Source organism: Stylophora pistillata, chromosome 2 (genome assembly GCF_964205215.1).
Source record: "Stylophora pistillata chromosome 2, jaStyPist1.2, whole genome shotgun sequence".
Taxonomy (NCBI): domain Eukaryota; kingdom Metazoa; phylum Cnidaria; class Anthozoa; order Scleractinia; family Pocilloporidae; genus Stylophora; species Stylophora pistillata.
This window is the reverse complement of record NC_142520.1, coordinates 7,796,222-7,819,361: the sequence shown is the minus strand read 5'-3', so window position 1 is coordinate 7,819,361 and position 23,140 is coordinate 7,796,222. Positions and strand designations below refer to the sequence as shown.

At 38.6% G+C, this 23,140-nt stretch overlaps 3 protein-coding genes and 1 pseudogene across 5 annotated transcripts in view; 2 read left to right on the top strand and 2 right to left on the bottom strand.

Moving 5' to 3' along the window:
• LOC148736918 (uncharacterized) overlaps positions 1-23,140 on the top strand; it is a 700,731-nt gene that overhangs the window by 333,906 nt on the left and 343,685 nt on the right. The window lies entirely within an intron of this gene.
• On the top strand, positions 29-2,011 carry LOC148736936 (uncharacterized). Its single transcript, XM_088749213.1, has 2 exons — positions 29-1,017; positions 1,351-2,011. The coding sequence occupies exons 1-2, from the start codon at positions 29-31 to the stop codon at positions 2,009-2,011; spliced, it is 1,650 nt and encodes a 549-aa protein (XP_088605339.1).
• The window catches only part of LOC148736933 (macrophage mannose receptor 1-like), a 68,172-nt pseudogene continuing 47,059 nt past the window's right edge, over positions 2,028-23,140 (bottom strand).
• On the bottom strand, positions 14,355-17,230 carry LOC148736935 (uncharacterized). 2 transcript variants are annotated; one of them, XM_088750694.1, is made up of 2 exons: positions 16,555-17,230; positions 14,355-16,251 (listed from the first exon to the last, which is right to left on the bottom strand). In XM_088750694.1, exons 1-2 carry the CDS (start codon positions 16,679-16,681, stop codon positions 14,561-14,563), a joined length of 1,818 nt encoding a protein of 605 aa, XP_088606820.1. In that variant the 5' UTR covers positions 16,682-17,230; the 3' UTR covers positions 14,355-14,560. The 2 variants fall into 2 exon arrangements, with proteins under 2 accessions (XP_088606820.1, XP_088606819.1); XM_088750693.1 differs by lacking the exon at positions 16,555-17,230 and having other exon boundaries at positions 14,355-16,426.

Below are 23,140 nucleotides of genomic sequence, written 5' to 3'. Positions count from 1 at the left end.
GAAGCTAAAAAGGCAGGAAAACAACCAAATGACCACGACTGTAGAAAAATTCATTCAGGCTCTTCAGTCAATGGAGCCTTTAGCTGCAGTTGAACTTTCCAATAAGGCAACTAAATCAAAAGTCAAATTGTCAATTTACACCGGGAATAATGATTCAATGACTGAATCTCACCTAAAGCAAAAGGTACCCTATGATGTGGAAAAATGGAGTGATACAGTTCACATAAAAAGATCCCTTACAACACGCCTATACAACTTGAGCCAACGAAGTAAGTTCCCTAACAGTTCAGTGTTGTCACAGAAAGTCATGAATTACCTTGTCAATTCCTTTACATACTGTATTGCACAGAATAAGGGGGAAGCTACAAACATGAAATCTGCAATTCAAAGCATTGTGCCTCATGCATTTGGTGAACATACTGGTTGTAGAGATACATGGTGTCGGTACAAGAATGAGCTTTCACATTATTGTCACAGAGATCTTCCCTATGGCAAAGACCTTCAAGGAGATAACCTTCAATCAGCCCTGATGAATATAGCACAGACAGTTATAAACAAACCTGCACCTGCAGCAAATTCTCAACATAATGAGTCTCTGAACAGTGTGGCGGGCTCGAAGAATCCCAAAATTTGGGGAAGTGAAAGCAATGATAATCGAGTGTCCTGCAGTGTCTCTCAAGTAAATTTAGGTTACAGGTACGTTCCTCGAACTCTAGCGTCACTCAACATAGAGCCAGGTTTTTTCTGTGTAGACCATAATACGAAAATGGACAAGAAAAAATCGAAGGGCAAACAAAGGAAATCTACAGTTGCATTCAAGCGACGTCCATCACAATTACACAAACACCAGATTTCAGAAACCTCGAAAAACGAGGGCAAAGAAGGTACCATGTATGAAAGTGGCATTGGCCTGAACCTAAACTCTTCTGCGACATCAATGGAGTTGAACAATTCTGAACTTTTAATCACTGATCCTTATGATATAACCGCTAATATCGCGAAACAAGAACAAGAACAGTACGGAAATGCAGTTCCGAAATACACTTCGAGACCTACAGTTTAAAGGGAAAAATTTGATGACAGTAAATTTTATAACTTTGTTTTATTTGTCATCGTGACGAATTCAACGGCAAAATCAGCAGAAGTATGTCAACTCGCTGCCGTGGATAGGTCAGACAAACAATTCTCATGCTATATTCTACCAACCAGAGTCATAGATTCTCACGCGTAAAAGGTCAACAAACTTACAGCTAAAACTGTCAATAGAATCCGCCGACTTTTCAAAGATAATCGACTAGTAGAAGCCTTTGAGTTATCGCAAGTACTCAAGCAGTTCTTAAATTTTTTAAGGCCCAGCATAGATTCAGCTTCAACACGGTCTACAAAGCCCGTTTGCCCAATCTTGGCTGGACACAACGCCGCCACATTTGATATTCCAATACTTCTTGGAAATGGTGGCGATGACTTTATCGCGGAGCTCAGTTTCATCCAGTTCGCAGACACTCTGACACTGATAAAATCACTCATCAAAAGCAAGCACTATTCCCTCCAAAACGCAGAAGGTCAATTTCCAAAGCCTGGGCATAATTCTGTTTACGAATATTCCTTTCAAACCACCTTTGATGCCCACGACGCCCTAGAGGACGTGATCGCTCTTCGAAGAATCCTGCTTTCGTCTAGGTTGGCTTTGTCTGATGAAATGCTGGTGAACAGAAGTTCTGTAATCTCTGTCAAGGACGCCGCCGATGACCTGATATATCTTGAGAACCGTCATCAGAGACTCCTGTCTTTTCGAGGAAAGCTCTACAACCCAGGTCATGCGGATAGCCCAATAAAACAAAGTATTGCCGAAAAAATTGCTGGCAGTGGCCTAAGATATGAGGATTTAAATAATTTGTACCAACGATATGGACAGAAAGGTCTTGTGTGTATTTTGACGAGACCGCCATTGTCCATTACTCTGTTTACAGTGCTTTACAGTTATAAAAAGCAATGTGTATTCAAAATATAATGATTAAGACTGGGATTTAACGGTAACCTGACGAAAAATATTTTAAAAAAGGTTAAAAGTCACAATTTTAACTGTTTTTCTTTCATTGCAGGGAGTCGCTCGTTGGTGTCAATACTGGACTGAAAGTTTATGGAAATATTTACTGGATAACTCTTCAAAGTTACTCCAATAAACATTCCGCCAACTGCTCCTGCCATCAGGTGACTAGAACGACTGGCATTGCCGTCAAGGTCACTAGTAGCTGCTGTGTTGCTTGGCGTGGCTGAGCTATTGAGAACAACCTCCCGTAAAGCATGACTTGAATAGCCGTTGGTAGTTGTTGTGCTTGGGTTGAAGCCGGCCAACTTATTCGACATTCGCCGCTGTTTTTCCAGAGGATTATGGCTGTAGCTGGATATGGATTCCGGATTGGAGTGGCCAGTGAGCTCTGATATCTCCTGTGGGTCGAAATCATCACGGAGCGCTTGAATGACTGTTTTGAGACCACTCGAACTAGTGAATTTGCCGTCTAGTGTTTTTTGAAACCATGTTGTCTCTAAAAGAGGCCAGTTCGTCATCTGTATAGGCTACAATGGTTTGGATTTCCGGAAAAGATGCTTGACCTTTTTCGTCATTGATACCTGTTTTGGTTTTCTTTCGTAACGTTTGTTTGGTTTTCCTCGGCGAGAACTGGCGTTTGGCTTTCTTCGTCTCTGGCATTTTGATTTTTTTTCTATGCATTTTCTCGTACTTTTGAGCGTGAGTGGTTTCCTCCAATTTTCTAAAAATTGGAATTTGAATTAAAAATCTGGAAGACATTCATTTTCTATAAATTTGTTCATATTTGTTCATATTTGTTCATATTTTCGTAGCACTAGCTGCATTTACGTTTTTACGTTCGCAAAAATAACTTTTGCTGGTGACTCACGTCAGCGATATCGCTTTATGCATTAGTGTGATTCCACGTTAAATACCCTCTCTTCCGGTTGACGTATTGACCAATCAGAGCGCGTGTTTACCATGAGCTATGCGATTCATATATATATATATATATATATATATATATATATCCATATGAAAAATTTCTTCGAAAACGGGTGTATATATATAACAATATTGAAAATAACAGTTATTAAAAATAATAAGTTTGTCTTGTCTTACTCTTGGGAATTTCACATATATAGTAGCTGAGTAAACCTTCACTGCATGTCGTTACACAAACTGTCACGTATCCATGTGTTTCCTTTCCTCTGCCTAATGTTGCTATGTTACTTACAACGTTGGTTAACAATTTCTCAATTGTATCTTCATTCATGCAACTTTACGTGTAAACTCGATCCGGAAGCTTCATAATCTCTGCAGTCATGATAATTTCTGTTAACAATAATGTTTTTACTATCGCTTTTCAGTTCAAGGGCTGTACTGTAAGTTACAAACTGAGGCCATAAATCCGAGTGAAAAAAAAAACAAAAAAAAAACAGGTTCTGCTGCGTACTTATGAATAATTACCTCAACGACAGAGAAAACTAATCAGATATTATTTGAATCTCGGTTCCAATCAATCTAGCTTAGTAGGCCAGGTAGGGATATATGGTCCGCTAAACTGAAAAAAATCATAGCGCACATTATAACTGAGAGATACACTAATTCTGTCTTACCTTTGGAAATTTCACAAATAAAAGCTTCGGGTAGATTGCCAGGGCGATCATTAAAAACGCCCTGTTTGCCATAAAAAGTATTCTTGTATATTTCACCGACATCTCCGTCACCAGATGGATTCCCTTTACTCCATTTGCATATAGTCAACGGTATTCCACTCACCCAAGTCCAATTTGCGTCCCTTTTTATTAAACCAATGTGCCATTCATGTTTACCGTCGGTAGTATTGCGGTTTTGAATCTCCTTATTAATAAATTTCCATTCTTGTTCAGTTTCAATCGATACCAAGTCTCCTCCTTTGCTCCGACAGAACTCTCTGTTCTCTTCCCAGTTTTTTCCAGACTCCGAAAATATGTACCAAGAGTTTTTAAAAGAAATGCTTGTGCATTCTAAAAAATAATGAAAATTGCAATGAAAATAATATTTAATAATCATAAGATGGTTGCTTTATTAATAAAAAAATTAACAAGGTAAAAAATGTATCCCAAACAGTCTTCTTATTATCGGAGTTTTCATCATCAAACTCTTATTTTTATCAAATATCATTAGTGTTCAATATTTGCAGCGTATGTTTGATGTTTGATCAACGTCATGTGAGTCATGTAATACATCCTCAGCACATATCTGCCACCTCCGATCTTCTACCATGAATAATTTCCTCTCACATCTGCTTAGTCCATCTGTGAGTTGATTTCATCACTTTACATACTTGAGTTTTTTTTTTTTTTTTTCGAATCGGTTAAGGTTTACTAAAAGCCTGAGCCAGACCCACCATCCCCATACGAAAAGACTGAAAGAATAGCAAAATTAAACATTCCGGGTCACAGACAGTTTTTTCATTTCCTACGATATGATTGGTCTAGACAAAACCAAAGCAAACTGAAGTGGCAGAGTGAGGATTGGAACGATACTTTTTCTCGCTAGCTTTATCGCGGAGGCCATGTTGTACTAGAAAAGGGACGGCAGAACAGAATTCAAAATCTCAGGAGAATTTATTTGTATTACTATACTATCATTTCTTTGTATTACTATATTACAAATATAATTTTCGACGGACATGTCATCTCTATTCTCCCAACCCGATATGTGTTGCACGTACACGTATTTTACTTGCAGTGCTTTGGTTTCAAATTGTATCCGTTTCTGGTGAGATGTCTAAAAAAAGACTCAACGTCGATAGCGAATGATAAAATAACATCTTTACTTCAATCTCATCTACAATGTCCACATGAATGTTGGAGGAAATATCACGTATGAGAAGTAGTAACGTTTCCAATAATTTTAGGGTACACACTTCGACCAGCTTTAGCCACCAGCTGTTTGTTTGCTTGATATGAAGGGCACCCTATAGCTTTTTTTACACAAGGGCAGTATTATTCACGATGGGATGTCTACAAGAGAGACTTTTTGAGGTTGAAATAATTTGTACTGATTTGAGTTTTCCCGGACTCGATAAAGCATTTGATTGCTTGCTGAGCGGACACATTTGGGACGAATATCTTTAGAGTCCTGGTGATATCATTTTAAATTGAAACAAAAGCTTATTTCTGGATAAGTTTTGTTAGACTGGGCTACTTGACGGTCCTTTGTCACAAATTCAAGAGGAAAGTAGGATCATCCCTCAGCTGAAACGAAAAACAAAAGGACCTTTATGAAAACTGAGATTATTATTAGCTGACCGAAGACATATCACCATGACGGCCCAGGGCAACAACTCTTAACAGCAAGGGCCGGGCACTCTGACTAAACCAAAGGGCTCTCGCCTTCTCTTTTGATAAATATAAACCATATGTCGTCATATTTTTTTCATTTTTCCAAAGGAGATTCGTACAAACCTCAAAATTTACATAATAGTTGTAGCATGAGGGTCTTCAACCGTATCAAATAAGTCACCACAGCTCGGCTTTAAATTGTGGTTTCCCCCGCACATTTCAACTGACGCCATTCAAACTGCTAATGACGCGAATCTATTTTTTAGCCTATCGAGTATCAGAGGAAAAATTTTGGGACTAAAATGTGGGGCTAGCCTGAGCGTTACAGAATTGGATCGCGATACCATGTTTCATGACGTCATGGCATAAAAAAACTTGCCTATGACCGGGAATGTTAAATGCGAGTGAAAGCTATCGAAATTTACAACCAGGAATGTGCACTCAAAAGTTAATTTATCTCTCCGACGCGCAGTTAATTTGAAGAGAAAATTAAGAATCTCTATTCGATAAATCGTCCTCAACCGCATTTGGTGACTGTTAATTTGTATTAGTCAGTTGGTATTTAATTTCGTTTTATCTTGAAGTTCAAATTCAGGTATAAACTATTAAAATTGGAATCACTTTCCCTCACCTGTTTCTTGCAACTGCGTCATCAAATTAATGATAACTGTTGGAGAGAAAAACAAACAAATCACTCATATTTCATGAATAATATTCGAAAGGGTAGATATACATAATTCAAAGTTACAAAGCATTGGTAGCAACGAGAACACATGCTAACGTTTTGCCACTTAACGTTTTCATGTTTTTTTTTTGACTAAAGGATTGGACATCGGATTCAAATTTTAGCAAAAACGTATGGAAGAAGACCTTTTCACTACTCCAGAGCATTGGTTGTGGAGCGAACTGGCAGAAAACGGTGTTTTAAATTCCCGAAAACAAAAGCAAAAAAGTTTGTTACCGATTTGATACCCGAACTCGTTTAGATAGATAGATAAGATAAGATAGATAAGATAAGATATGTTTATGTGTCTTCCATTTGACATCTTGTCGGATTAGGCTTAGCTATTGTGTTCCTGTGATCCTTTAGATCACTGCTAGAAGTCACTGGTCAGACTTTCGTAAAACAATAATTGTGGGCTACAATGACCTCTTCATCTCTAGAACCGCATCGAAACAATATCCTAATGGCTTATAATGTTGCATCGTATCTAAACTATCTTTTGTCATGAAAAGACGTTCGCTGAGTTTAACTTGTTTGCTATCAGAGAGCCGAATATAATCTACCGGGCATGAATTTTCCCTGTTTGATATGGTTGAACATTGCTGTATGTTCAAAGGTCGATCTATGTTTATCGCTCTATTCACTTTCTATCTCTATTCTTTTTCAAAGCATAAGCTTAAAATATGTACTTACTCAGCGTGCAACTTATAGACAGGGCTGTGAACATTTTACCAAATTAAATTCCACTTATCCTCCTATTCATCTAGCTCAAGAGACGGATAATTTGCCTTTCTTGATCTCGATAACCTTTGGGTTAGTTCGTAATTTGTAGTAGTGTATATGCAGATGATTTTAAACGTTTTTCTGACTCTTCTTATGGCAGAAGTATAGAATGGACGCCATAACAGTCGATCGCTTCTCCAAGTCTTGACCTGAGTCACCAAAGACTTATCTAACTTGTCTTGTTTTCTTATAAAAAATTGACCAACGGGGTAAAAGTTATTTGCGAAAGCTGCAAAGCATTGTTTATTAACTAAAACATGAAATTTGACATCAAAATATAAAGCAAATATAGAGGTGGACAAAAGACTTTTTGACGATAGTTGCTTAGCTTAATGTATATTAATTCTGCGCGGATAACGGCCTTGAACACTTTTCATTTAAGTGTAACAAGAAGTGTCGGAATCAATGTTTACGGAAAAAGCGCGCGGAACAGGATGAGAATGATAAAATTCAAAAAGCTGATTCGGCCCAAAGTTTGGCTCAATTGCTAAATGCTATCACGAGTTAGCCAATGTGTGAAAATAATTGGTTAAAATATCTAATTCCTTGTGAGATACGGGGCTCCCCAGGGAAATCCCCATTTCTCCCCTTTTTTGATAATCAATTAGCTAACTTTCCCTTGTTACTGTGACAAACGGAAATATCATTTGCAATTCAGTCCACTGAGTTATGTTTAATACATGTATCCTATTAGACGTTTTATTGTGTAGTATCGCTGAGTATTTTTAGGAGTTGTGCTGTATTTTGACGAACCCGTAGAGCGAGTCAAAATAAAAAGAACGAGTAAAATTACTCAGCGATACGACTCACCAAAACGTCTGATAAGTTATTTCTTATCCAAAACGCCAAATTGTTATTCCAGTGTGGGCGAACTTCGCAGGTATTTATTTACGGAGATTGCGTGACAGAAGCATCGAGGCGGAACGCAGTTAACGCGTTGTCGTGTTGCTGTTTCCATTTTCTCCAATAAATGATGACATTTCATTGTCGTCTAACTGCCTAACTGCTTTTCTTCGTTCGATTTATCTTATAAACTGGAGTCAATATTCGCCAGCCATTGCGACTCGTCGTCGTCAGAAAAATAATTTAAATTTTCTGCCATTTTTTTTTTGTAACTTTAATCCAATTTCGTCGTTTGCGCGATGCGAGAAAACCTGTCTAACTCGTTCTCTGCAGTGCAAGTACCGCCTGATATTTGTACTTGTCTTAGCCGTTATTTGCTCTCTTTGGAGTGTAGTTGAATAATAATTATCAGAATTCAAGAACATTGGATTGTTGAACGCTGGTGAACTCCTATTATTTCTTTGTGTCATTGTTGATGCAACATCTACACAAAATCAAACAAAATAAACTTCTTTGAATGGAATAAAAACTGTAAATAAAGACGCCATCAAATTTTTGAGTGCAACTGCGCCAGTTTTACCCCTAGCTTTATCGACGAATCATATGACGGGAAAAAAATTAAATTGTTAGTTTTGAAATTATCAAAGACAATTGTTTGAAACACAAAACAACTGAAATTAATGACTGATGCCATATTTCTGTTGTGGGATCGATGGAAAGATGAATACAATACTCTTTTTTTTTTCTTACTAAAATGGAATTCCCTAATTTCCACAGAGAGATGGCGGCCGAAAATCAATACAATGAAAGTTCGATGGAGCAGGAGCTGATTGAAACGAAAAGTTAAAAATCTGTAATCTGTAATCAAGTTTAATGTCTTTACGTGGGGCATGGTTGCCCATATTGCCCGAGCCAGAGGCTCATGTAAACGCAAGACAACAGCCCACCCATCCCACCCCAGGGGAGGACATCCATCACAGAGTAACCTCGTGCGTGGGAAATTAACGTCTGCTACCCCTAACAAGGCAGGAGACGGGACCTCCATTTATTCGTCCCTATCCGAAAAGACTAGAATATCTAAACCATTTCTTGATGTTATGGAAAGGTAGCATATTCTTCTCAATTATTTTAATACCTTGAGTGTTGGTCCGACCGGGGCTCGAACCCTCGACCTCCCGTACATCAGTCCAGCGCTCTATCAATTGAGCTAACCGGGAGGCGGTTCAAAATAAACCCGTCACAAGTTGACTGTCGCTGATGGTATTCATTGCGTGAATTCAATGTCCAAACTTACCTCCAGTTTCCCACAGCTATTGTTTTATATAGAGTGTTATCATAAAGTGAGCTCTTTTCGGGCAAGGTTTTTCTTTTTCACAAGGAAAAAGTCTGACTAAGTTTTAAGCGACAGTCTTAATTCTTTTTTTCGCGAGAGAATTCATATGTGTATTTCTCTGGTGACATCTTGTCACAGTAGCTTTAGAACGTAAAAAACTTAGCTACTGTGTTTCCTGAGACCCTACATATTACTTCATCTTAATCTGATGTGTTGCGCTGAACATCAGTTAAGAGAGATAAACTAACAACCGAGCTGGGAACTGAGTTAGGAACCGAGTTGGGAAGCGAGTGAGGAACAAAGTTAGGAACCGAGTTAGGAACCGAGTTAATTATTAATTAATTAATTGATCATCGATTATGATTATTGAAAAAACAGGGTAATCTGAGAGAGACAACACGAGCCCTTTACTAGAAATCCCCCTTAGATTTCTCATATTCGGCGTAAAACCACACCAAGAACAACTAATCTGTATACAAAAGCTTTCTTTCTCCGTTTTGAGCACATCATAAGTCACGTGCGTTTTAAGGTAGGAGTTTCGCAGCCTAGTACCTCTGAGAGATGTCGATCAGCTTTGTCTTTCCCAAGTCTAATGGCTTGAAAGAGAAACGCCATTAACAAATTGGCATACAAAGATCTGTTTACGATCGTTTATCCATCGATCGCAACACGATCTATGCTCGAGGTTTTTCACTGATTACTCCGCTGGCTTTTAACCGATTGCTGTGAAATTTGAAATGCGGGATATCAAGCGCTTGGAGGAATACGAAACCTGGAGTCGTCTACTTAAAATTGCGACAGACTCCTCTTGGTGGCCAAATCTGAAGTTTCCTGATATTTTGCGTCATTCTCACGACGTCATAAATCATGTGATCTTTTACTTATGACTTTCCGATTTCGCCAGCGCTGACAACTGTCAATGCACTCTGTTTTCATAACGGCATGTAGCCCAAGAGTTAAAGACCTATGAGAAATTTCCATCTAAACATGTCTTTACAGGCGGTTTTCCATGTTTCAGAACATTTGCATACGTGTTTTTGTATCCGTTTTTCAACGATTTCTCCGCTCGCTTTCAACCGATTTGCGTAAAATTTGAAATGCCGCCGTTTCTCATCAAGCCCTAGGAGAAGTAAGAAACTTGGAGTCCTCTACTTAAAATTGCGATACACTTCTCATCGTGGCCAAATCTGAATTCTCCTGATTTTTTGCGCCATTTTGACGACGTCAGCAACAAACTCTAACTTTGTTTCTCTAAGAGTTATCCTCAACGGTTTCCTCGAGTCAAAGGCAACTAATGGGGAAAAACTCGTATTTAAAAAAAAAAAATGAAGGCTATGATGGCGGCGCGAGGTTTAGGACATAGACTAGACCAAAAGACGGCGTAGAAATGGTAAAAATCCATCGTCCGTAAACTTCGGTTCCCAACTCGGTTCCTGTAATTCGGTTCCCAACTCGGTTCCCAACTCGGTTCCCAACTCGGTTCCCAACTCGGTTCCCAACTCGGTTCCCAACTAGGTTCCTAACTCGGTTCCTAACTCGGTTCCTAACTCGGTTCCCAATTCGGTTCCTAACTCGGAGGGTAGGTATCCTCCAGTTAAGACACAGCAGTCATGAATTAAAACAACCATTTCAGTTTTAGAGCTGCATAGTTGTCATTGTTGTTAACTTTTTCCAAATCAATTTCCTTCTTAAGAAAAAATGCAAATTAAATAGCAAATCCACCTTGAACACATCTCTTCCTTTGCTTTTATTTATCTGTTTGTTTCAGTTATCTTTATTATTTTCAAGTGTAATAAAATTCAAGAACAGACATTAACAAAGTCTGATCTATTCTCTTTTGAGAGAGAGTCTTGTATAAAAGCCACCAATTATATCTCTTTTTGTTTTTCAAGTTTGTTAAGACTGGGGGCTACAGGATGTTCCAATGCCAACATATCTATATCAGACCATCCGCTATTTCCTTTACATTTCTATAAGATAACCAACAAATGTTGTAAAGACTGTACTTACTCAGTTTACAGTGCATTGACAGGGCTGTGAAAATTTTACCGGATTTAGGCTCGCTCTTCGCTCAATTCATCAAGCTTACGATCTGCAAAGGTTGCCACTGGTAGATTTCGGTGTGTTTATGTTTGTTCTTGTATCGGTAACAACACACATCCAACAGAATTTCAACGTATCCCAAACTTTTCTTGGAGGAGGTAATGTATAGCGGACATAACAATATGGGGTCGCTTGTTACTGGCATAGGTCACCACAATTTTCCCTTCATAAACGTGGCGATAAGGCTAAAAGCTATTTCTGCCAGGGGAAATGGAGTCTTCCGGCTACTCTACGTAATGGAACTGGGATAAGCTTAAGGGAAGGGAGGGAGGGGAGAAGTGTCGCAAGTATAGGGACTTTTCTCATTTTTTATCTTTCTTCATTTGCAGACTAGTTTTAGACACAGACAGATAGCAAACTGAAATATGGAGGTTTTAACTCGACTGAAAGTCACGGACCACGATTTTTTACCGCAAGAAGAAAGCGCGTTTCAATATTTATAAAAATGTTCATCCAAACCTATAGCCAAAATAGTTAATGCTTAGTTCGACATGGAAAATAAATAGAAACAATTAAACCATGAAATCTTTAGTTTTATCTTTGGCTATGCGGGATCGGTCTATGTGCGAAACATAATGTGGTTCAATTTACTGGTTGACGTTTTAAGATTTCACGACGAAAGCGGTGAGAGTCTTGGCTTTAATGTTTATTCAAAGTATCTGGTTAAAAAAAAACAAGAACTAAATCAAGAGGCAATCTCTCTTGTTCATGGAGTCAAGCACTGAGAGCAAACACAGAAAACGCTTTTGACCTAAAATGTTGATAACTGTTGTGTGCTGCAAAAAGTATTATTTAAAGAACAACGAGCAGAACAGCTTCCATCTGTATCTATCTCTTTCCTTTTTTTTTTGCTTTCCTTAAAGCTCAAAACTTCTTTTGAAATGATTCTCATAGATATTCCTTATCTGAAGAAATTTCTATGAAAGATGCCAAACATTATCCGGTTTAGACCCAGTTCGCAACTGCACCTCGAGGTAACGGGGATGGGTGCTGATTCCTTTTGTGCAACGACGTCATATGTTTGGAGCAAAGCAAATGCTAGTGCCTTTTAGCTTTATTTTATTGAAATATCCTTAATTGTTGTTGAAACTTGAGAATCACTTAGTCATTTTAAAGCGTTCTCTACGGTCAACAGAAAAAAAAGTATGACGTTCTTGAAATACCTGTTTCTTAATGAACGAAAAGTATCAAACTAGGGATCTTTCTGTGCAACCACTTTGCTGCTCCACTATCCGACCAGATTTTTGCCTTGTTCTTCATTGCATTATTGTGTCAAATTTTGCGCGTTCCCTTGACCTTATGTAATTTAAATGGCATAGTAGGGGCATACTTAACAGGTATATTTTGCGCCAGTTGAGAATGGAAATGAACATTATGAATTAGCAAGGCAAATCTTTAATTGCAACTTAGCCGGTTTTACCCCAAAATTATATCAATGAATTAGCGACGAGGAAACGCTAATAAATGCTTTGATGTCCCTTTCTAGAAACACATTCAACAACTCAAGTCGATGAGAGGTCGAGGAGGCAGGAACTTAATTTAAAGGGAAATAAAAGGTAAACTCGTCACAAGTTGACAGTTTTGACGCCATTAATTGTGAAAATACTATGTCCAAACTTTTCTTTTGTTAATCACAATCATTGTTTTCTATAGAGCATGTTTATATAATGAGCTCGGATGAACACCCTTATCTTTTCGTGCAAGATTGTTAATTCCGCATGTAAAAGGGCTGAATAAGTTTTAAACGATAAACTTATTTCGTCTTTGTGCGAAGGAGATCTTACAATGTATGCTTGTTGGCTGACAACTTGTCACAGCAACTTCAGAAGGCAGGTGACTAGGCCATTGTGTTCTGGGACCCCACATATTATTTCTGAAAGGTGATGCACCGAACATCACTTATGACACAGCAACCACAAATTATGTTATGCATTTCAATTTCATAACCGCGTAATTTTGTCATCGTGGGTAACTGTTCCCAAATCATTTCGCGTCTTAACAAAACAAAAAACTACATTCCGAAACAAGCTTAAAACACATCTCTTCCTTTGTTTTTATTTGTATATTTGTCTTCATACCCTGTATTCTTTTCAAGTATAGTAAAAGTAAAGAACAGACAGTGACAAATTTACATTTGTTTCGTCGAGAGAGCCTAATAAAAGCCGCCGATAATATTTTCTTTCCGGTTAGATTTCGCTTGGGGTTACAACATGTTCCTATACCGAGAAATCTTTATCTAACCGCGCGTTCAGTACTTCCCTTACATTTCTGGAGCATAACCACTAGATAAAAAGAGTATTTGTACTTACTCAGCGCACAATGTATTGACAGTACTGTGAACATTTGGCCGGATTGAAGCCCACTCATCGCCCAGTTCATCAAGCTTATGATATGCAGAAGTTCCTTCTAGTAGAGGCCGATATGTTTATGTTATATACTTCTTGATTTGATGACAACCCAAGTGCAGCAGATTTTCTAACGTTTTAAAGGAGATAGCGTGTAATGGACAAAACAATAATCGATCGCTTCTTACTGACATAAGTCACCATTATTTTCTTTTCTTTATAAACGGACCAATGACGCTATAGGCTTTTTCCACCAGATATGGAGCAATGGTTGGCTTCATTAAAACAAAATAATTTGAATATATCAACAAAGTTGAAATGGTAAATTGGCCACCGTTACGATTATAAAAGCTGACGTTTCGAGCGTTAGCCCTTCGTCGGAGCAAACAGAGGAATTGTGGGTTGTGTGCGCTTTTAAAGGCAGAAAAATGAGCTACCTGATTTATAAAATGAGCTCGGATGAACACCCTTCCCTTTTCGTACAAGATTTTTCATTCCGCTGTTAAAACATCTAAATAAGTTTTAAACGATGAACTCAATTGGTTTTTTGCTCGAAAGAGATCTTGAAATGTGCGCTTGTCGTCTGATATCTTGTTACAGGCTTCAAGCTATCTTGTTACAGGCTTGAGGCTATTATGTTCTGAGACCCTACATATTATTTCTGAAAGGTGATACACCGAGCGTTATTTATGACACAACAACCATGAATTATATCGCGCATTTCAATTTCATAACCGAGTATTTTTGTCATTGTGTTTAACTGTTTCCAAATGATTTTGCGTCTTAAAAAAACTAAATCTACATTCCGAAACAAGTCTAATCATATCTCTTCCTTTGTTTTTACTTATATATTTATCTTTAATCAGAGAATGTTTAGAAATACATTTGATGATAAAAATTAACGGTAAAAAACTACGACGTTTCGAAGTCTGCATGACCTCATTATCAAGTAAAATGTTAAAACTGATGTAAAATTGTAGCTCAGAGATTATATACAAATAAAATGTGATAACTTCATTAGAATAATGAGCGTTCATTGTTATTGGTGTCAGATCGTGCAGTATATGTTTAAATAAATACTTTTGCACGTATTGAGTCAGACTGCGTGTTTAACTTTGGTTTTTGTTCGCGAATGAATAACATTTCGTAGATTAGGCAGTCCATTTTCCCGCGGCATTTCTTGAGAACGGAAAACATTTTCCCCAGGCCAGCGGACGCTACACCGTGGGCCTCCCTCAGATGCTTGCCAATGACAGAGGTTTTATGTTCTTTTATGCGTTGATGAAGATGGCGTGTGGTATAACCGATATAATCCGCATCGCACGAATCACATTTAAAAGTGTAAACAACGCATTGGTGGTTAATTAAAGCGGGCTTCTCTTCTTGTATCTTGAGCTTTCCCTCGATCTTACGACTCGTGAAAACTGGTTGTAGGTCAGTTCCGATTTTCCGGCCAAGATCTTTCAGCTGATGTCTTACTGCGTCGGCCGATTTTTGGTCTTTAAATGGTAAAGTTATTCTGACAGGTTTTTGTGTAGCCGCGTCAGGTTCAGTTGGGGTTTCGTGACGGCTTTGGATCGTAGAACTCGTGTACCAGGCGATAGCTGAGTTGATGAGTTTCACTGGGTACTTAAGCTTAGTAAACATCCGCTTGAGATGCTGGCATTCCTTCGTAAAAGATTCTTTCGTTGATGACAGGCGGTAAGCTCGGTTCAGCATTGTATTCAGCAGAGATCTTTTGTAACGCTGATCGACATGGCTCTGGTAATGTAAGAGCAGTCCTGTATCAGTTGGTTTATGATATACGCTTGTTGTCAGGTGGCAACCGTTTTTCTCAATCATCATACCGAGGAATGGAAGCTTGTTGTTTTCAGCAATTTCCATTGTGAACTGTATGGCAGGATGGCATTCGTTCAATGTTGAAAGGAAAGCTGTTGCGGCTTGAATATTTGGCATCGTGGCTAATGTGTCATCGACGTACCTTTTGTAGAAACTTGGTAACTTGTTGTTGCGATCCAGTTGTTCTTCAATGGAGCACAGGAAAACGTTTGCCATAAGGGGTCCCAGGGGCGAGCCCATGGCCACACCGTCTACCTGCTCATAAAGTTGACCGTCGAACTGAAATACCTGATCTTTGGTTGCTATTCTTAAAAGTTCGGTAAGACCTGTCTTTGTGAGGTTGAGACCATGCGTTTCATTAAACCAGTTGTTTTTAAAGGCTTTTTCAGCGATGATCTCAATAGTCTCGTCGAGTGGCACGTTGGTAAATAAAGCACATACGTCATACGACACGAGAATGTCATTCGGGTTGAGTGGTGTTTCCCTTATCACTTCGGCGAAGGAGAAGATATCGCTGATAGTGTGCTGATTTAATGAAAGGGGCTTAAGCTTCTCTTCAAGCCACTTGGCCAGGGCGAAGTTGTAGGTCCCAGTCGATGATAGTATCGGTCGCATTGATAGTTGCTGTTTGTGAGTCTTTGGGAGACCATAAAGGTGAGCAAGCCGGGAACCTTTGCGACAAACTGTGTCAGCAATCGGCTTTGGCAGGATTTTTCTGACGACGGACTCCAGCTGTTTTTCTTTTTGTAGTAAGGGATGGTAGTGTTTAGGAGGCCGGCCGCGTGTTTTTGGTCTTTCTGTGTTGATAGGGGTGAACTTCGTTGTGTCTTTGATGGAAGCATCACTTAGTAGACGGATGTACTCTGTCTTGTCCATTACTACTACGCCAGATCCTTTGTCGGGTTTTGTAATGACAATGTCTTCCCTTCGTCTAAGTTGATTTATGGCTTGTTGCAGTGCTTTGGGTGGTCTTGGGCCTCTCCTTTGAATATAATTCAGGGCAATCGAGCGAAGAGTCGCGGCGGCTAATTCTTTTTGGTCCTCCGGTAATGTGGGTTCAAGTCGCCAGTAAGCTTTTTCAAAGCTGGCTTTTACATCAAGCCGCAACAGCTTTCCTTTCAACATTGAACGAATGCCATCCTGCCATACAGTTCACAATGGAAATTGCTGAAAACAACAAGCTTCCATTCCTCGGTATGATGATTGAGAAAAACGGTTGCCACCTGACAACAAGCGTATATCATAAACCAACTGATACAGGACTGCTCTTACATTACCAGAGCCATGTCGATCAGCGTTACAAAAGATCTCTGCTGAATACAATGCTGAACCGAGCTTACCGCCTGTCATCAACGAAAGAATCTTTTACGAAGGAATGCCAGCATCTCAAGCGGATGTTTACTAAGCTTAAGTACCCAGTGAAACTCATCAACTCAGCTATCGCCTGGTACACGAGTTCTACGATCCAAAGCCGTCACGAAACCCCAACTGAACCTGACGCGGCTACACAAAAACCTGTCAGAATAACTTTACCATTTAAAGACCAAAAATCGGCCGACGCAGTAAGACATCAGCTGAAAGATCTTGGCCGGAAAATCGGAACTGACCTACAACCAGTTTTCACGAGTCGTAAGATCGAGGGAAAGCTCAAGATACAAGAAGAGAAGCCCGCTTTAATTAACCACCAATGCGTTGTTTACACTTTTAAATGTGATTCGTGCGATGCGGATTATATCGGTTATACCACACGCCATCTTCATCAACGCATAAAAGAACATAAAACCTCTGTCATTGGCAAGCATCTGAGGGAGGCCCACGGTGTAGCGTCCGCTGGCCTGGGGAAAATGTTTTCCGTTCTCAAGAAATGCCGCGGGAAAATGGACTGCCTAATCTACGAAATGTTATTCATTCGCGAACAAAAACCAAAGTTAAACACGCAGTCTGACTCAATACGTGCAAAAGTATTTATTTAAACATATACTGCACGATCTGACACCAATAACAATGAACGCTCATTATTCTAATGAAGTTATCACATTTTATTTGTATATAATCTCTGAGCTACAATTTTACATCAGTTTTAACATTTTACTTGATAATGAGGTCATGCAGACTTCGAAACGTCGTAGTTTTTTACCGTTAATTTTTATCATCAAATATATTTATCTTTAAACAACAACAAACATATGAAACATATGTGTGAACTGCGGTTATGAGACGTATATGAGAACGATCCTTCGCAGTAAAGCACTATTTGAGCAATAGTGAAAATCAGACCTGAAAAAAATTTCAGGCCTGTACGGGATTCGAACCACTGACCTCTGCGATACTAGTGCAGCGCTCTACCAATTGAGCTAACAAGCCAACTGGGAGCAGGCCATCAAATTAATTCGATATAAACCCGTAGATGATAAATCAAACAACAACAAACATATGAAACATATGTGTGAACTGCGGTTATGAGACGTATATGAGAACGATCCTTCGCAGTAAAGCACTATTTGAGCAATAGTGAAAATCAGACCTGAAAAAAAAATTTCAGGCCTGTACGGGATTCGAACCACTGACCTCTGCGATACTAGTGCAGCGCTCTACCAATTTTTTTTTTTTTTTTTTTTTTTTTTTCAGGTCTGATTTTCACTATTGCTCAAATAGTGCTTTACTGCGAAGGATCGTTCTCATATACGTCTCATAACCGCAGTTCACACATATGTTTCATATGTTTGTTGTTGTTTGATTTATCATCTACGGGTTTATATCGAATTAATTTGATGGCCTGCTCCCAGTTGGCTTGTTAGCTCAATTGGTAGAGCGCTGCACTAGTATCGCAGAGGTCAGTGGTTCGAATCCCGTACAGGCCTGAAATTTTTTTCAGGTCTGATTTTCACTATTGCTCAAATAGTGCTTTACTGCGAAGGATCGTTCTCATATACATATATTTATCTTTATTACCTATATTTTTTTCAAGTATAATAATAGTAAAGAACAGATATTAACAAGGTTTGATTTGTTTCGTCGAGAGAGCCTAATAAAAGCCGCACGGATAATATCTTCTTTCCGATTTGATTTCACTTGTGGTTACAGGATGTTCTAATACCGAGATATCTTTATCTAACCGTTCACTACTTCCCTTACGGTTGTAGAGCATAACCACTGGATAAAATAGAGTTTGTACTTACTCAGCTCATAATTTATTTAAAGTACTGTAAACATTTTACCAGATTGAAGCTCATTCGATAACAACCCAAGCGCAACAGACTTTTTGACGTTTTAAAGGGGATAGCTGGTGTAATGGAGAAAACGATACTCGATCGCTTCTTACTGACATAAGTCACGATTATTTTCTTCTCTTTGTGAACGGACCTAGAGGCTATTTCCACCAGGTGTGGAGCAATGGTTGGCATCATTAAAACAAGCAACTCAAGATATATGAAAATAGTTTGGTTTACATTTAGTGGTAACGCAAATAGCAAAAAGTTGGTAAAATACGCGGTTCATGAAAATAGTTCAGGAATCATGCGTAAAGGTAGATGTCTTTTACGAATTACTATTCTCCCTATCGAAAGCTATTGCAAGTATCCAATCTGTTAAAGGGAAAAAAAATACCATCCGTCCATCCATCAAAGAAATGAGGCTGTGCGTTGTAATTGTTAACGTGACATCGTGTGCCAATGTCGGCATAAGGATAAACATGAAGGGAGGGGAGGGAGGGGCGTAGAGGAGTGGGTGAACACGCTAAATTATAAAATTTGAAACCTTATGACATATAGATAAAATAAAAGTTCCTCAGAGCTATACTGTTTTATGACGGATTTCACACCTTTTCCATTGAATACGGTCATATGGTCACGCGACCAACTGTTTTCTTTTTCTTTTCGGCTTGATGTGCTACCACTATTTTTTGTTTTGTTTTTGTTCTTAGAAAAGGTCTTCGCTGCACGCGCCGGAAGCTCCGCTATGGATTAGGCAATTATTCGTGAGGTAAAAAATGTTCGCTTCTCGATCACCATCATTATCATCTTTATTTGCCTTATTTTAACAATGACAAAATATTTAATTACAGCGATAACAGTTAGAAGGCGAGGAGACCCAAGAAGCCACCAGGCTTATGGGAGAGCCACCTCACTTACAATAATAAATTAAGTAAAGAAAAAGTGCTGCGAAAGTGCGGCTTGGCCAATTCAGTGAATATTTAAGTAAAAACTCTTGCAATTTCGTTTTAAAGCTGAGAAAGTTTGACGAACGAGTGACTGAAATAGGGAGAGAGTTCCAAATTTTAGGACCTCGTTAGAGAATTGTAAATTGCTTGACATTTGTACGGCACAAAGGCGTTCGATAATTACTGGCTGTTCTGGTACCATAGTTGTGAATTTGGCTATTCCTTACAAAAAGATCGAGAAGTAATGGGGGGCAATAAGTTATTTTTGAAATAAGACATAAATTTGGCGATTTCAAACGTATTGACTTGAAAAATATCTAAAATTTCTAGTTTGGAGAATAAAGGGGCAGAGTGGTCTCGATAGTCTGAGTTGATGATAGCCCGCACGGCTCGCTTTTGCAAATAATAAATTTTGCTTAAGTTAGATACGTATGCGGACGACAAGACGGAGTTACAATAGGCGATATAAGGACAAACTTAGGTGTACTACAAAGTGAGTTTGGTTGCAGAGGATAGGGAAAAGCGAAACCTAAATATAATACCTATTGATTTAGCGATTTGTTTACATACATAGCTGATATGGTATTTCCAGGTGAGATGATTGTCAATATAGACCCCAAGGAATTTAGTTACACTAGCTTGTTGTAGGAGTTTACCTCCAAAGGAGAGAGAAATGTTGGAGTTAAATTTCTTCTGTCTAGGTTAAAAAATTATATAGTTGGTTTTCTTTGTATTAACTGAAAGCTTGTTACATTTTAGCCAAACGTCAATGTTTTGGAGTTCATCATTAAATATAGATTCTAAGCAATTTACGTTTGAGTGAGAATAGAAGATACTGGTGTCATCAGCGAAAAGTAGAGGGTCCAATAATTCAGAGGCATTAGGAAGGTCATTAATATATAGAATAAACAATAGTGGGCCTAAAATTGAACTTTGAGGGACACCACACTTGATGGTTTACATCGAAGAGCAAGCTTGATCGAATTGGAAAAATTGCTGGCGGAAAGAAATGTAGCTTTTAAACCATTGCAGAGCCACGTCACGGATACCGATCAGGCCAATGGCAACATTGTTGTTGTTTTAGTTGTTTTTCACTCATTCTGCAACATCTCCGAAGAACTGAGCTGGATGGTAATGAAAACTGTAATTTGTGAATGCAACTGAGCTATTTTGCCTCAATATTGTATTTATGGATCAATTAAATCATGAAGAACTGTTCAGGAGAAATAGTTTATTATAAATATAAACTTTAAGGTTTTTCCATTCGGAAACTATCCACTTTACATAGCGAATTCATAGAGAAATAGGACAATTAAAATCGACGACTGATGTCATACTGCTGTCATGGGATCGATGGAAAACATAGGTACTGTACCATTTGTTTTTCTTTTTTCCTTCCTTCTTTGGGGTGTAGTTTATTCATTTCTACATGATACCGGTGTCCTTTTGAAGAAAAACATTTTACAAGTCAATAAATGAAAATTCCAGGAAGCAGAAGCCGAATGAAACAGACTGAATGTAAAGATAAAACTGTCACGAGTTGATCTATAGCGGACGGCATCCATTGTGGAAATTTCCCTTACAAACTCGTAACATTGCAAATGTACGTACTGCAAACTAATTTTGCGTTCATGTTTCGATATAGTACAGTTATTTAATAAATGTATTTGAAAAAAATCGTTCCACATTGATTGTTTATGTCAGAGCATGGCTACATGCCTCTGGCACCGATGCTTCTCCAACGAATAATTTAGATACCACTATACGGCTCAACTCAAAAACCTCTCGAACAAACGTGATTCTGACAACTCTGAACGCGATCGTAGAAACTAACTGTGGTGAACGTGACTGAAAAGCTACCACCCTGTCGCTAGCCAGGGATTTTTTAAAGTTTCGCCAGCGTGACGGCCCACAACATGACTTCTTTTTTAATGCAATTCTCTTAAGACGCGTGAATGAATGAGATGAAAATGAATGAATGAAAAACTTTATTTAAGTGTCTAAGTTTTTAGCTATAAGCTAATGTTGGGCACTAAAAAAATTAAAAGTTAAATACATTTACATATATAGATAATAGTTATTTACAGTAGATAATTAAAAAGATTATAAAGTTATTTAGTTAAGTTTTAAATTTCAACGAGAGTTTAAAGGTCGACTTTTCTTATGTTCTTCTTGAACGAATTTAGAGTTTCTATCGTTCTTAGGTGTCTTGGTAACTTCGACCAGATGAGAGGTCCAATATATTTAATAGAATTCCTACCAAATCTTACAGTTTCGAATCTTGGCAGTTCGAAGTCACTGTTCCGTAAATTATACTGAGTGTTCTTTATATTAATTAAGTCAGACATATTCTCGGGTACGAGACTGTGCTTAACTTTAAACATTAAAGTGGCAATGTCTTGTAGTCGCCGATCGTTCAACGTCGGTAGTTTGGCGCGACTTAGCAGTTCTTGATAGGACGCTGATCTAGTTTTGTACACCGCCCTAAGTGCTCGCCCCTGAATCCGCGAAAGCTTTCTGCGAGCCGATGCATTACAAAAGTGCCATACTAGATGACAGTAGGTTAGATAGGGAAGAATTGAAGACCTGTAAAGTGATAGTTTAGCATCACAGGGTATCAAATTGCGTAGCCGCACTAGGACCCTTACTTTTTGACTGGTCTTAGAGCATAGATCACTGATATGACTAGTAAAACTCAACTTTTCATCGATTTGAACTCCTAAAAGCCGTATTTCCCCCATTCTCTTAATAGTATGCCGTCAACAGAAAAATTTTGATAATCGTTGTCTTTGTCAACATTTCTGGGGTTGATCGTTAATAGCTGGAACTTTTCTGGGTTGGTTGAGAGATAGTTGTTCTTGTACCAGGACAGAGCTCTCTCTCCATGTATCTTGATACTTTGCGCGACAACGTCATGCTTCTTCCCCATGACATACATCTGATGGTCGTCGGCATACATGCTCAAATTAGCATTATTTATATAGAATGACATATCATTTTGGAACAAATTCCACAGAAGGGGGCCAAAGGACGAGCCTTGCGGGCAGCCAAGCACCATCCTTTTCCATTCACTTGTCACTCCTTTTATTTCCACTCTATTGAGCCTATTCTCGTGAAATGCTCTATTTTCACTCTTTTGAACCTATTCTCGTGAAATGCTCCTTTTGGGATCAGTCATTATTTAGTGCTTAGGAGAAGAGGGGGCATATTAGGGGGAATCCCGTGGTACCTAAGGTGAACTGAGGGGGACTCAGGGACTCCGTCATGAGCGAATTTAAAGTTAAAGAGGGACTATAAAATTTATGTTAAAAGCGTTTGAGCAGACTGTCACGACAAAACAATTATGAATTGAAAACACCACTTCATTTTTAAAACTGCACAACTGTATCCTTGTGGCTAGTCGTCTTAAAATCATTTTGCATCGCCTTTAAATTAAAATGACCTCTTAAAATACAGCAAACCCCATCTCCTTCATTATTCTAAGCATCCTCCTAGTGTATATCTCATGAAAACTTGGACAAGCATAAGGGAGGTGTGGGTCAACTACGCCAGAGACCAGCAAAAGGATGCCAATCCTGCATATAACTTTACTTCCGTTCGAATTTCAGAGTAGCATGGTTCTGCTAGTTTTTCCCAACAAAAAAACTAAA